Source organism: Phodopus roborovskii, unplaced genomic scaffold (genome assembly GCF_943737965.1).
Source record: "Phodopus roborovskii unplaced genomic scaffold, PHOROB, whole genome shotgun sequence".
NCBI classification, from domain to species: Eukaryota; Metazoa; Chordata; class Mammalia; order Rodentia; family Cricetidae; genus Phodopus; species Phodopus roborovskii.
Window position 1 is genome coordinate 5460116 of NW_026126549.1, and position 15298 is coordinate 5475413.

General features: G+C 39.3%; 1 protein-coding gene across 1 annotated transcript in view; it reads left to right on the forward strand.

Annotated features, from left to right (window-relative positions):
- The first annotated feature begins 5437 nt into the window (after window positions 1–5437).
- The window catches only part of Stk32a (serine/threonine kinase 32A), a 104973-nt gene continuing 95112 nt past the window's right edge, over window positions 5438–15298 (forward strand). The window contains exon 1 of the mRNA XM_051201041.1: window positions 5438–5552. Within this exon, the coding sequence (XP_051056998.1) occupies window positions 5501–5552 (52 nt within the window). The 5' untranslated portion in view covers window positions 5438–5500. The remainder of the gene's footprint in view (window positions 5553–15298) is intronic.

The following is a 15298-nucleotide window of genomic DNA, read 5'->3' on the forward strand; positions in this document are numbered from 1 at the left end:
CCCTCCCCTGCCCCTGTGCATTCCCAGTTTGGCTGCAAGTCCTCCAAAAGCTTTAAGCACAGTTTTCCCTTTGGATGCCCAAGGCAAAATGAACACGTGAGTAAGATAAAGACCTTTCTGAATTTTAAAACACTTGGGAAGAACATAGTTCATGTTTAACTGAGAAATAATAGGCAAGTGGCTGGAGCGGGGGACGGCAAATCTCATCCTGAAACATTCCTTGTGTCCTTGGTGAGGCTTCAACAATTTCAGATACCAAGGGCCACCTTGAGAAGTTCAGTACGGCTCTGTGTTTCCACTCTCGTGGATCCACAGCTAGACAAATCCACGAGTAGCGCTCTGAAGACATTTTAGTCACAGATACATTCTGTTTTACTAACAGTTTTTAAACAGTTTTAAAAACATTGTTAAAACTTGCAAATGTTTAGAAATAAGGGCAGATTTAATCCCACAGTTCTCATTTTCACTTTCCCTTAACCGATCTGAGTATTCCACAGAGGTTATCTGGGATTCCCATATGGCAGGAATACATGAAGATGGGCAGAATTTGTTGCCACTTCCTAACTAGATCCCCCACTGCCCATTTGTTCCCTCCTGGCAGCTGCCCTGCTGTCACACAGGTCATTTCTGAAGCAGCTGCTGGACCACTCTTTTCTTGACTGGAATAGTGTGACCGTGGCCTTGGAGCGAAATAAGAAGCTACTTCAACTGCGCTGATGATTACAGAGGGAAGTAGAGGGAACTAACTGCCTTGGAAGATGGCCTGGATGCCTCTCTCTTGGTCACTTCCTCTGTGCTTGTGGGGGGTCCCCATTCTTTCTTCCACCAGCAAGTGAGCATACAGAGGTGGAGAAAACACTGGGGGCCAGGAAGGTGTCCCCACAGATGGTTCTGCTATGGTGGGCAACCATTCCCTGAATAATTACCCAGCAATAAAATGGGGGCACGCCATGGACTGTTCTTACTTCTCTAGTACCTGCCACCCTCACACCCACCACCCCGCAGCGCTGCCAGGAGTAAAGCAGGGGGACAGGAGTCCTCTCCACAGACGCTTTGAGGAAAATCCCGACCTGCCTGGGTCTGAGAAGTTGGGGACCGCTCAACGTGCAGCAACTAGAGACAGAGCCAGGGACCCGGGCTCCCAGCCACGCCCTCCTGCTTTCCAGCTCGCCCTCCCGGGGCGCTCGTCCGCCTCCCCCCCCCCCCCCCCCCCCCCGCTAACGCACAGTTCCCGGGCGACTGGCACCGGTCCAGGCGACTGGCAGTCCGCTCCGGGGGAGGGCGCCGTCTGGGGACGCCCCTGGCGGACTGCAAGGCGCTTTCCTCTTCTCCCGGGACCCGCCCCTCGCTGGGGAGCTGCGCGGCTTCGCTTGGTCCCTTCTACAGCCGCAGGTGCCTGGAGCCCAGCAAGCAGCCCTGCCTGAGCTGCTCCAGCAGCCGCGTCCTGCTAGGCAGGTGTCTTCTGTCCCTTCTGTCCCTATTGCTCTCGGCCTGCAGAGTGTGGTCAGTCCCAGCTCCTCGAGTGCAATCATCATCCTGAGGTGAGTGGAAGGGCTGGAGAAAGGACTCGGAGTGGGTGAGTAGAGATTGCACATACAGAATCGCCCTGAGTGAAGAAGGTCACTGTTGGGAAGCTGAGAAGTTGAAAGGGATGGGGATGAGAAAACACAAAAGCAGTCTGTCAGTCAGCGGGGCTGGCACAACCAGATGGAAGATAGGACCTACCCTAGTTATTACCCTCATCTACTCCTCCAGCTTCGCACCACCTTGATCCCAAAGACTTCAAGATATATGATCTCTGGGTAGAAATGAGTGAGGGGAGGTTTTCCCATGAGCTTCCTTTATCTAGTTTCGGAAGAAGCTAGCATTGCTTTCCGTATTCTTGTCATCATCTTCACAAGGCCCCCTCCCTGCCCCATCCAAAGCCAAAGAGTTTGAACATTTTCACACAGAAAAGTAAAGTGTGCTGTATTGACACCATGGATTGCTAGGGGGCACTTACAAAGCATACATCAGAGTTGTAAAGATGTGCATGCTCATACTTAGATCTCCGAAACAGGATGGCTAATGAGCACAGCAAGACGCTAGGTGCAACCCCCTTCGAGGTGCTGTTCAGAAGGCTTATTTTAAGACACTTCTCCGTTTTAAACGTGCGGAGGTGTGTGCAGATCCAGGAGCTGGGAGGTGGAAGAGGCAGTCCGTTTGTTTTGAGGGTTAATGTGGAAATGTTTACTTATCTGTAACTTCCAATACCTAAAAATCATGAAACAAAGTTGAAAAATACAATTAATAGAGAATGTTGCTAACTTGAACGTTTCCCGTTCTTGTTCTTTCTTGTGTCTCTAAGTTGTGTTTTTAATGCAAAAAATTAATTATGACTATGCACACATTGTGATAATGAAATCTACATGATGCTGTCAGATGTTACAACGTTCTTGCATCACACCTGATGTCCTCTGTTTAGGAGTCACTAGGGAGACAGAGCTGCTCAGAGAAGCCCACCTCCTGAGTTGTTCAGGCCTACAAGACACACTTAAACTGCCGATATTGGAAAATTAGGCTGTACTTAATAATCTGGTAGTTATGGGCTCAAAGTAGAGTGTAAATTCCTATCCATTCCTGCAAGACAAATCTGTCTTCTTCCCTGTATACCCAGGATTCCCTTTCCTCTCATGGCCACTGCTCAGCATGCTTAGCTGACTCTGAGGACTCAGAACAGTAGGTCAGGGAAGGTAGAGGTTTTATGGGAGTCTTAACATTTCTCTTGTTCTCTATTCAACAGAATAGGAAGAATGAGTCACCGTTTTCCTGCCAGAGGAGGGCCCATTTCTTTCTAGTTATGAAAGAAACTTACCTAATTTCGTTATCCACTTGGAGGAGAAAAAGTTAAAGACAATTCTCAGATTACATGCAGTTGCTACCATGGGGATGATGCTAAGCCATTATCTAGTATCGTTTAACTGTCCCCTTCTAAACTTCATGGCAACGGTTACCTTTACATATACCTTTCTCCCATTGAAACTGATGGTAAAATTGCACACCAGAGAAGAAGTCTGAAATGTGGGAAAACATGGTAATATTCTTACCTCTTTCCCCATCTGATTTGACAAAGTGCAACATCAATGCTTAGCACATCTTATGTAGCAGACAGATGGGCTACTTTAGAAAAACATAAGAGGTGAACACAAATACAAGAGGGGTATGTGAAAGCATATATTCAGATTTTTACCAGACATGAGTATGGTCCAACTCTGTGGTGTTAAACAACCATTGTTCCTTAAAATGTGTAGGATCAATTTTCTTTTTCTAATATTGCTAGTAGTAGAGTCGTTGCTATTTATTTTTCCCCCTGAACTCCATGCAATAATAAAGCACAAAAGGTACTCCATTATGCTTCTTAACCCTCCATCAAATGCAATGGGCATAGGTCATACTTTTTCTTCATTCATTGTTCTCTTTTTTAAAAAGCCTTTTGATTTTTTAACTTACATAGACAGTAGCCTCTCTATCTTTCTGGATCTCAATAATCCCACTGAGCTTGCTGCAGCCACCAGCCACCTGCCCCAATCCTCTCCCCAACCCTAGCTCATTTAATTGGTCACTTCCTAATTGCTGACTCTTTCTTAGCTCTGCAGTTAATGATTCTTTTTAAAGACCATAAGGCATTTTGCCAACAGTTGGCATTTAGTTGGAAAAGTGGCAATTCCTTAATGGATCATCCTTCCAAATGAAAGCTTGACTTACATTTTCCTAATGAGAAAATGAGATTTTCTTCTATACCTAGGGATTCTCTGAGCTCTCTAAAAAATAACTTACTCATAAACCAGGCTATCTTGATAATGTCTCTAATTCTGCATCTAATCTGCATTTACTTCATGTGTAAAAAGTCCAAGGGGAAAAAGTAACAAAACAAAAGGTCCACAAGTGTCAACAACTGAAAAAATAACAAATGCTAAGGGAATATTGTACCTGTTAAAATAATGGAAACAAACATTTATTCTTTTCATACTCTATATGCCAGGTACTTTGTTAATTATTGTGTTTCTATTGCTTTTCTACTTATATCTATAAATCATATTTGTCCCGAGCATGACTTTTTTTTTTTTTTTTGAGCTGTAGAGCTGAACTGAATTTTAAAATCTTCTTTCATAAATTCTGGCTCTTCATCCTGTTGCAGAAGTTCTAAAGATCCCTGGCCAGAGTTTCCACACAGCAACAATTTCTTTGTCTGATCTCGAGTGCATTTTTTTTTTTTTTTATATTAAGCCAGTGTTGCCATTGTCCTCATAAGGCCTGAATGTCCTGTACCTGGTCTGATTTGGTCCTTTGTGAGCATCCTGGCACTTAAAGGCACTCCAGCTTGTGACTCCTGGAGGAGTTATGTCCCCATTTTATTGGCCAGAGGCTGCGTAACTGTTTCAAGGCCATGATCATGCAATTCTTAGGACTGGAACCCAGACTTAATAGGTTCCAGGATGGCAAGAGTCTTTGCACTTACATTTTTAAAGGAATCAGTGAATAAATGTACATTTTACAGGCGCTCTTATCTCTCAGTTATATAATTTAATTTGAGTTTTAGGGTGATCAACAATTTCTGAATATGTATACCATAAAAGCACTTCATTTATTGTGTAAAATATGTATTTACATTTGTGTACTGAGTACATAAAGATAAGAGCCAGGGCTTGTGGTAAACAAACTATTGAGGACTGAGGTAGGTAATGGAAGCTGAAGACCAACCTAAGCTGTATAAGAGAATATGCTCCCAAACAAGCAAAATCATGTGTGTATTCATATGATACAACATAGGAGTCATATGTGAATATATAATATTTTTATATATATGCTATATATTTACAAAGAGTTAAATTATGTGGGTCACATTTAACTCTCCTTTTAAATAAAGACCATTATCATCTCCAAATTCAGAAGAAGGAAAAAAAATGTTTGGAGAATGCCACCTACCAGCTAGTAATGTCCAATCCAGTGTAGTACCTTCCAAGGAGAAGGGAAAAATAAGGCAAGTTCATGCTGAAGATTTTAAAATTTGTTCTCAATCACACAGCAAAAAATAAATAAATAAAGATAAAAAATAAATGGAAATGTAAAGTTAGCCTACTTTCTTTAAAATTTAGAGCTTGGGTAATATTATTTTTATGTTGAAGTCAACTGACCTTACTTAATTTGTTTAATACCTGGGAAAATATTTTGCTTTAAGTAGAGATTGGCTTTTGATGATAATTAATTGTGCAGTGTAGCTTTTCCTGTTGACTTAGTCACTATCATTTCTATTATAATATTTAAGTACAAAATACAAGTTAGTGTTTTTGTTACAGTCTACATTCAGGGCATTATCACAAACCATATTATAACTATACCACTTTTTTTGTTCCCTTCTTTTTATAAATTCCAGATGACTTTCCAAGACCTGTACTGACAAAGATGAGTATTTCTTCCAGCATACTGTAAGTAGAGTGTCCAGGTCACTGAAGACTTGACCATGGGAGCCAATACTTCAAGCAAAGCCCCAGTGTTTGATGAAAATGAGGATGGTAAGAAATGTGTTGTACTGGCATGTAAAAATGAAATTTGTGAAATTCAAGTATAAGTGTATGGCTTCCCAAGTGATTATAAGCAGGTTTCCAAGGATAGAGGGAGAGTGAATAGAAGGATGAAGCTCAAGGAACATGCTAATATCTAGAATATATTGTTTACTTTGTGTAATGCTTATGGTAACTTTCTTAATAACTACTATATAGTCTCTTCCCTGCTCCAAAGAGAGCTGTAACCCTTGGTAGCTATTTAGATGATTTATGTGTTTCCCTTACTGTTCCTTTAATTGTTGAAGTTACTCCCATTGCAAGTTTGCTGTGGAATATTAGTTAACGATGTGTTACATTTGTTTATGCTGTGGAATATTTGTTTAATTATGCAAACAATATGTTGCATCCTTTTATGTTACATCTGTTTAACTCTATGAAGCTGAGTTACTTATCCTGCCTAAAACACCTGATTGGGCTAATGAAGAGCTGAAGGGCCAATAGGTAGGCAGGAGAGAGATAGGCATGGCTGTTAGGTAAAGAGAATAAATAGGAGAAAGAAATAAAAAGGAGGAGAGAAGAATGCCAGGGTCCAGCTACCAAGCCAAACAGCCAGACACAGAGAAGGAAAGAAAAGAGATAGAAAAAGGTAAAAGCCCAGAGGAAAAGGGTATATGGGATAATTTAAGAAAAGCTGGCTAGAAACAAGCCAAGCTAGGGCTAGGTATGTATAAGAAATGATAAGTCTCTGTGTATTTATTTGGAAGTTGGGTGGTAAGTACCCAAAGAGCAAAGAGTAAAAAAGACTAACAACGCAATATTTTATAGAAAAAAAAGTCATGTGGATGATAATTGTTCCTCATAATATTATAGAATCGAGTTTTAAAGAGTAGATGCCTTCTGAATTTATAGCTTCCATGCCTTGGCATCTTGTGACGGGGTGTCACAGTGAGAATAACCAGTTTCATTGATGAAAGGGGAAACACCAAAAGGGTAGGGTTAATTAGGCCAGAAGTACAACCATGAGCATTCCTCCTCAATCAGTTCCCAGCAGTGGCACATGGGATTGGGGGCCTGGGCCTTGCTGTGTCTTATTTTCTTCTCATGGTGGAAGGTTGAGCAGCCTTATTGGAATATATTGGGCTGTACCGTTTGTTACATTCTCAGACATAAGAGATGTTTGGTTCCAAATAATGAGTTGCTCAGGCTTCCAAGAGGGAGAATTCAGAGTAATTTTTATGGAGTTTTGATAATTGCGCAGAAGAGGGGAAAGATGAAATAGAATGCAGGATGCCTATAACCTGTTCTACTACCAACTAGCTATGAACATCAAACTTCACTTCAGACTTCACTTCAGTACAGTGATGAGGTGGAAGAGAACCTCAAAGGTCCTTTCCAGCTCAGAACACGTAACTTTGCTGGATCACACAGCTAACCCGGGATCATCCAGGGAGTTTATTGTGTTAGAACATGAGTTTGATCTTTAAAATAGAAGGTAGTGATTCATGCACAATGGACATGCTTTTCCTTCTCAAGCGCCTTGGAAGCACAAGACAAGGACATTGATTTTGACTGCCTTGCTTTTCCTGTCTCCCACATCTCAAGAATGATATCCATCCCCTCATGTCTATTGATGGGTCACCTATATCCAATCAGGAAGATGTATTCATTCCTCTAAGGATTTGATGTAGTCTAGCACATACTTCTAACCTATCCTGCAAAATGCAGTTTATTGTTTTAGGTAGCTGTGAACCTTCTAAATATAAGTTCTTGTTATAAAATGGGGGATAATTTGAAGTTGTCATGGATGAGATGCCACTATGTTTTGTTATTACTGATGGGCACGTTCTGGTATTGAATCTTTGGATGCAAACACTTAAATACAGACTGTTTGACTGGTCTATATGCCTTGTGTCAAATATCAATCTCTCCACTACCTATATAGGAATAGTGTGACTATTATTTCTAGAAACTATTCCACAGGAAAAAAGAGAATTACATAATGGGAAAGATCTTAAACTTTTCATTGCTATTTTTGGCATCTTCCTTTGTTTTATCAAGTAGTTTAAGGAAAGCTAGCAATATTATGTTACTTTCCTGTCTCTGAAGTGGAAAGACAGGTAGACTTGCTTTTTATGTGGTTCACTGTGCTCTCTGTAAACTAGGAAGGTCTTCATAGTAGAGTGGGTAAATGGACGTGAACTTCACACTTAAGTTGCTGGGGCCATTACATCATCAGAAGGTTGGGCATCATGATGTTATAAAAACACAGACATGGGGTACCAGAGACAGCTATATCCAATGGTTTGGAACACTTTATAATGAAACTATACTTGAACCAAAACAATAAACTTAGATTAGAGAAAAGTTAGGGTTAAAAACCAGGTAGGACTTGACATGCCCTAGACTGCTCCCCTTTTGCTATCTTGTCCAGAACTCAATGGGAGAACCGGCAACAGCCTCTGCATGGGGAAAATATGAAATAAACAAAACATTAGTCTATGCTTCCCAGAGGGGTTAGGCTCCCACTTCATTTACATAAGTCCCCACCAGTGAAAGGCAAGGTCATTTACTTCAGTTTTTCTCAACTCATGGGTTGTGATCCCTTTAGGGTGGAATGACCCTTTCTCTGGGGCCACCCAAGACCATCCTGCATATCAGATGTTTACATTGTGATTCACAACTGTAGCAAAATTACAATTATGAAGTAGCAATGAAAATAATTTTATGGTTGACGGTCACCACAACATAAGGAACTGTATTAAAGGGTCATAGCATTAAGATGGTTGGGAACCGGTGCTCTACTGTGTGCCTGTCACTTTGCTAGAGGCAGAGAACTGAGGAAGAAAGAAGCTGGGCCTTTGTTCTTTCTCTTGAAGCCTACAACCTAAAGGCAGAAGGCAAACATTTATCAAGGACACAAACCTGGAAAGTTCACAAAGGAAAAAACTCCCTCCGAATGACCTTGGGAACAGTATGACAGCAGTAGCTGGGGCTAGAAGAAACTACTTATTATTATGCAAAGGCCTCAGAAGAGTAGTTCAAGCACAGGAGAAAGCAACTCCAAAGCTTAGATAATGACAATTTTGGGAATGCACACTCACCTCACTCTAATAGTCTTTGGTGTAAATGAGTTTGTCCAAGAGATTGCACTTACTTTCCTTATCAAATTATCTATTTATGTAAATGCCCCATAAGCTCATAGGAAATTGCACTATTAAGAGGTGTGGCCTTGTTGGAGTAGGTGTGACCTTATAGGAGAAAGTGTGGAGGTGAGCTTTGAGGTCTTATATATGCTAAAGCCACACTCAGTGAGACAGGCCGCTTCCTGTTGCTTGCACAAGATGTAAACCTCTCAACTACCTCTCTAGTACCATGTCTGCCTGCATGTTTCCATGTCCCACCATGATGGTAACGGACTAGACTGAACCTCTGAACTGTAAGCCACCCCAATTAAATGTTTTCCTTTATAAGAGTTATCGTGGTAATGTGTCTCTTCACTATTCACTTAGTCAATAGAACATTGACCAAGACACTTTAAATTTTGAGGAGGGAAGGTATACCATTGTGATGAAATTACTTTGTATGTGTGTGATATTCATGTGCATGCAGGTATTCATGTGTGGAGGGCAATCGTTGACATTGCACTGTATCTCAATCTCATCGCTACTTTATACATTTGAGACAGGGTCTTTAGATGAACTTGAAGTTTCTGCTAGACTGACTGGCCAGCAAGACTCCAGAATATGCGTGAATCTTTCCATTCCTCAGCCCCAGTTCAGGATTACAAACTTGCTAGGCTTTTATCTGGTTCTGGAGATCTGAACTTCGGTGTTTATGTAGCAAGCATTTTACCCACTGAGCCACCTCTCCAGCCTCTGTTTGTTTTACAATTCAATAAATCCTTTGAGGTTCATTTGCCTCTTTGTGCAGTTGTGGACTGAGCAAAAACTAAGGTTGCATTTGATTGCTGTCAAGCTTCTGTCCAATGGGTAACAACGACAGTGGCCAATCAAATAACATAATATCTATGTCATTTTTATGTCTGTATTTTTGTATAAATAATCAAACTGGGCCAGAATCTAGAACACTAAAATGAGCCAATTTAATTACTTAAAAATATTGCAGAGAAGAATCCTTTAATGTGATGAAAAAAACTATTTAACATTTCCTTTAAGTGATTTCATATTCCCAGTATATGGAGTTGAGAAGAATATTTAATAGTTTTCTCAGACAATGTTTTAAAGGTTTATTTCTCATAGAAAATGGTTTTGTTCACTTCGAAAATAATGAAGAAATAAGATGGATGGTTACTAGAAGTCCCTTAAGGAGAGCTCCCCTTGTCAGAATTTGTCCTGACACTAGCATTATGTGGTGGCTCATCTGATGTCTAAGCTTGAAAGTGTCATTCTGTTACTTACTCAGGTTGATCTTTGATGAAGCAAGATAGGAGATTTGCTAGTGAAGAGAATAAGGTTTTGCTGGTCTAGTCCTTCTTTTTACTTTTTTGTTTGTTTGCTTGTTTTACAAAGCAGATCTTGAATGCTTGCCATACATCCTCAGATAACTATGCAGATTAAGAAAATAATACAAGTAAAACAGTAGGATGTTCCTCATAAAGTAACCATTCAGTTAATGATAATTAACAGTAATATTTACTAGTGGCAGAGTTTCTTAGCCTGAGTCCTTAGAAGTTCTCCAGCTTCTTGAAACAAATAGATTAAATGTGACTCAGCAGATGTCACAGTCAATATGGCCTGCTGGTGACAATATAATTGAATTGGATTGACAGAATACAGGATTTTATAGATTCTGCAGAGATCTATATAAACAAGTTACTGGATGTACAAAATTATTCTCTCTCATTTAAATTGTCTTTTTTCTCCCTGAGATGACATTTTCTTTCTTCCTTTTTCATTTTTAGACCCAAAGTGACCATTAAATTAACTTAATTTAACCAGAAGACAAGTTTTCCCCACACCTAGTGACTATACAATATGCTGAGAAAAAATTACTAAGGTAGAAGAATATTATATTCACAAAGAAAATGAATGCAAATGACCTTTGTTTTTAATGTTCATGTTGTTGTTTTTTATTCTTCTGAGTACAGTAGCTTGCTTTGTGTTTTTTGTTTTTGTTTTAGTTTTTTTTGTGATGGAATTGCTGATTTGTTCGTTTTGTTTTTCTTCAACCAGTATTTTAAAAGTTGAAAAGTATACAGTTCAACAAGAGGACAGTGTCCTGCCGTGGTCATGGGTAGTGATGTGTCTCCTGGCATACACAGAGAACATAGAAGTGAAAAGTTGGTTTAGTTAAGCCAAGAGACAGCTGTCTTCTGCAGCTAAGCTAACAAAAATTGGCCTTAGGTTAAAAAGTTTCTCCAAAGAGTACATCAATGCCCTGAGTTTGCAGAGAGAGAGTTCAATTATTGCATTCTTCTTTGGACTTGGTGAAAACTCAATGTTCTTTCATTTGGCAAAACTCGTCTCCTAGGATATGTGGCTATTTCCAGTTTCCAACATCTTCTTCGGTGACAGAGGCAATGGGGGTTCTTCAAAATGTTGGGCCAAGAAAACTAGCCACAGATTTGCAATCCAAAAGAAATGGGAGGGCTATTGAACTGATTCCAGCTAGAAAGGACTTTAGAAATTGCCGCTGTTTAAACACCCATGCACTGCATGGTTCCATCCAAAAGGGTAGGTCAATGAATTCCAGACTTCCTCCTGCAGACTGGAGTAGAGTAATATAACTTATGTCATATGTATTATTTTAGATTGGAATGACCACAAAAGTTAAAGGAAATCTCTATCCCTGAGGATTGGCTTATTTAAATACTTATGTCATCTTGGGCAACCTAACATCCAGTCAGTTCCTTTGTCATAAATAACCTCAAGTCCAACTGCTCATGAAAACATTTTTAATTTGGAAGTGTTTTAATTTCTCCACAAAAAAAAAGCATTGGGATATTGAAGGGGCAACAAGCTAGAGCCAGGAAAACAGACCTCAGAATATGAGCTAGTACTTCCCACTTCAGTGTTGCAGGCAGTTAGTTACACACACATTCAAGAGAATTTATCCAAATTTGGGGAGGTAGCACCTTGCCTTTAGTGATCCACAGTCTTATAGTATAAGAAAGGTTTGGAAATAACCTACTGTATTAAAATACCAGTCTTCTTGAGATTTTTCTGATACATTTCAAAATTGAAACATTACCTTTATGGAAACTTCCATATTTTGTAGTACAAAATATTCATGGGTGACAGTTTAGGAAACAAATGAGAGGCTGTCTCAAAACCGTCGTTTCTTGACATTTCCCCTTCTGGTTGAATAGGAACAGATTTTATGTGAAATATTCTTAATACAATTTGTAGAAGCATAATAGGATTTTCCTATTACATATGAAGAGTGATTATTATTCCCTAAATCTTCTTCATAAGTTCCCCACTGCAGTGTGATTCATGCTTATTGAGGTTAATGAGGAAAACACAGGATAGCTTAGTTTAATTCTGGGATGTTGGATATATCTGTTTGAAGGAACAGCTGGATTTATTTAATTTTAATCTGTCTTTTATGATTAAGTTACTACCAAGAATATTTTATGAACAAATGAAAGTGAAGTAGTTGCTGATGATAGCCCTTTTTATCCTTTCCAAGACTAGATTAAAAAAAAAATTCATCTTGTAGCTTTAACTAAAGATTTAGGATAAAAGCCTTAGCTCCAGGAATTCCAAAAAAACTGTGCCCAGACATGGTCCTAATATATCAACCAAAGTGATGACTAGCTGTGCAAACTAGAGAGAGATTTAACCATAGTGTATTGAGAAGAGAAACATATATCAGAGTCCATTGACTCTAAGTTTGTCTTTGGGGTACTGATATAAGCGTTAGGTATATGGAGGGGAAGGATTGGGATGAGGGTGCCAGAGGTATGTATCATTAAATAGCGTTGATTTGCCTCATTGATCATTAGGAAGATAGTTAGAAGAAGTTTCTTACTGTATTACTACTTAAGTGGAGGGGGCTGGTCCCCATGAAGTGATTATATCTGCTCCAGGTTGCAATCTCATTGGTTGCATAGTTTCTACCCTTCATTGGTAGGTGGCCTGCTTGGGGTACATTCAGTCTGCAGTCACAATGCTGTTTATCAGTCAGTATGGTTTCTGGAATCAATGCCAAACCAGAGAAGGGCAGGGTAGGTTGGTGGCTCAGAGACCAGTGCCCTTCTTCAGAGCTTTATTGGTGGGAAAACTGAATCTGTCAGCCTGGGCCTGTGTGCCTTCAATGAGAATCCATGTGAAGACCTTCTTGAAAAGCCAAGTCTTGCTGTTTTGCTTGCACATGTAGTGCTAATTATAGTGACAACTATTAACCTCCAGTTTATGGATTATATTGTGATCTCAACTATGTTGAGCCACACAACCATCTGTGGGAGTTACATGTGGAAACATAAGCAGTAAGAAGCCAGTGATGGAATATTATGGTTACGAGACATGATTGTAAACCCAATATAGATAACACATAAAGACTGGAAAAGTTGGGGTTATATATAGATTTGGAATTTAACTGCCCGACTCAGACTTTATTTTTTCCTTTTTAAACTACTTTTGTCTCCTCCTTGAAGACACATTTACAGTAAAATAAATAAAATTAAGCTCATTTCATAGTTGAAGAGTCCTTATCTTTGTGTTTTTAAATTTGTTTGTGGATCTAATTTAGCACAGAGCTTGGGAAAGTGCTGTGTAATGACCAAATGGTAAGTATTTTATGCTTTGTAGGCAACATGGACAGCCTCAATCATATCCAGTCAACTTGTCATTGATAGGTAGCATGACAAGTGTAGCTCCATACCAATACAATTTTTAGACTGTGAAATTTGAATTTCCAAATATTTTCCGTTGTGATCAGATAGGGTTCTTTGATACTTCCAGCCAATTAAAATGTAAAAGTGATTGTTAGTTCATGAAATGTATGAAAATAGATGGTGCTTCAGGGACTATACTGTGTAAAATTTCTCCAATAACTTCCAGGCATTTAGTACAAACCCTGAGAACTTTTCTGCTATAACTAAACCCTCTGGATTTAAGAGATAGGGTAAAGTGGCCAGAATTTGTTCTTTGATAATAATTCAGCCTTCAATAACTCATTTACTTCACCCTGAGAACTAGTAAATTACTTCAAACAATAATCTAGTATTTGGAAAGATAATATGTCCAAATTTGGAAGATGATTAGGTAGATAGATGATAGACAATAGATAGAAAGATAGATACATAGATAGATGATAGATACACACACACACACACACACACACAGAGAGAGAGAGAGAGAGAGAGAGAGAGAGAGAGAGAGAGAGAGTTTGGTAATTCCACAATCTGGATTCAAGTAAATTATTACAACCTGTGTTGCATTTGAAATATGACTAAAGCAAAATTGCTTCCCAATTGGGCTATGGATTTGGCTGAAGGGCATCCAACAGTTGGAGATATTAATCTTTCATTTTGCTTCACTGTTCTACTTTGTGTTTTCTTCTAAAGTGTCAACGTACAATAAATTTATGAATTGGGGCCCAGACAGCATGACATGAAGAAGTGTCCTTTGCTTTGTCTTGGCACCAGGGATTGGTCACAGCAAATCCCCGACTTCCTGGGGCTCCATGTCTCATAAAAGGAAGTTGCTGACAGTGCACACAGTGGCCGGTATTTGCTCTGGAGTCCACTTCTCTGGAGAAATTCCACCATGTTTTTAAAGGTCTTGCCAGACTCTCAATGCCTTAACCATTTGTTGCCACTTTTCTCTGGGATGGTGCTTGATTGATCATGATATACATATCATTTCTTATTAGAGGATCATAAAGGGTAGGCTTAAGAGACTCCCTTTGCCCATAACCAGTATCAAGCTGTCAGAGAGCCATGGTTCCCACACACTTCTATGGATGATTACCAGACTGACCAGGTTTTTGTTTGTCTGTAGTAAAAATAAGGAAATTAGGATAAGGTAATACATTTCTCACCAAACTAAACCTATTAGAATTTTAATTCTGTTTAGGTCTTCATGCTATGTTTGTAGTAGTTAAAGATTGTGAAAATTGGAATTATTTTTCATAGTTAGAACTTAGATAAGCAATTTTCTCCAAGCCTGCTTTTTTCACTTGTAAAAGGAAATAGATAATAGTGTCTGCCTCCTGTAGTTTCTGTGTAGTATAAAGTGTTTGACTAGTGTCAGGCACATAATAAATGTTATTCATTTTCATTGTAATTATCAGAATTACGGCTTTCAGTGCCTTTACTTGGTAAATAAAAAAATAAGTCACTCAGTGTTGGATTTCCTTTTGTTCTTTGTGCTTTTTTTTTCCAGGAAGGAAGAGAAATGGAAGGTTTTCTGATCTATGAAATTCAAAGTTACATCAGAAGTTGTGTGTTTCACTAGGACCATTGTTAGTACATAAACGCATCATGGCAGTGCCCCGACTGACATAATGGAGTTTAGAAAGCTTGAAAACCACTGATTTTCCCCCCATAAAATAATTAGAATTTAGTGCTGTTTTGAATGTAGAATAAGATGTAAAAACCAAAAGGAGGAATCCTAGATCTTTTCTTAATAGGAGTGGGTATTGGGAGCTCAGGAGATTATATATATTGAGTCAAGAGTTTCCTTAAATCTGGTATTATCAAGCTCTGCTGGTTACTTTTATCAGCCTGACACAAACTAGAGTCATGTGTGAAGAGGGAGCCTCGATGAGGGAGCTGTTTTCATCAGCTT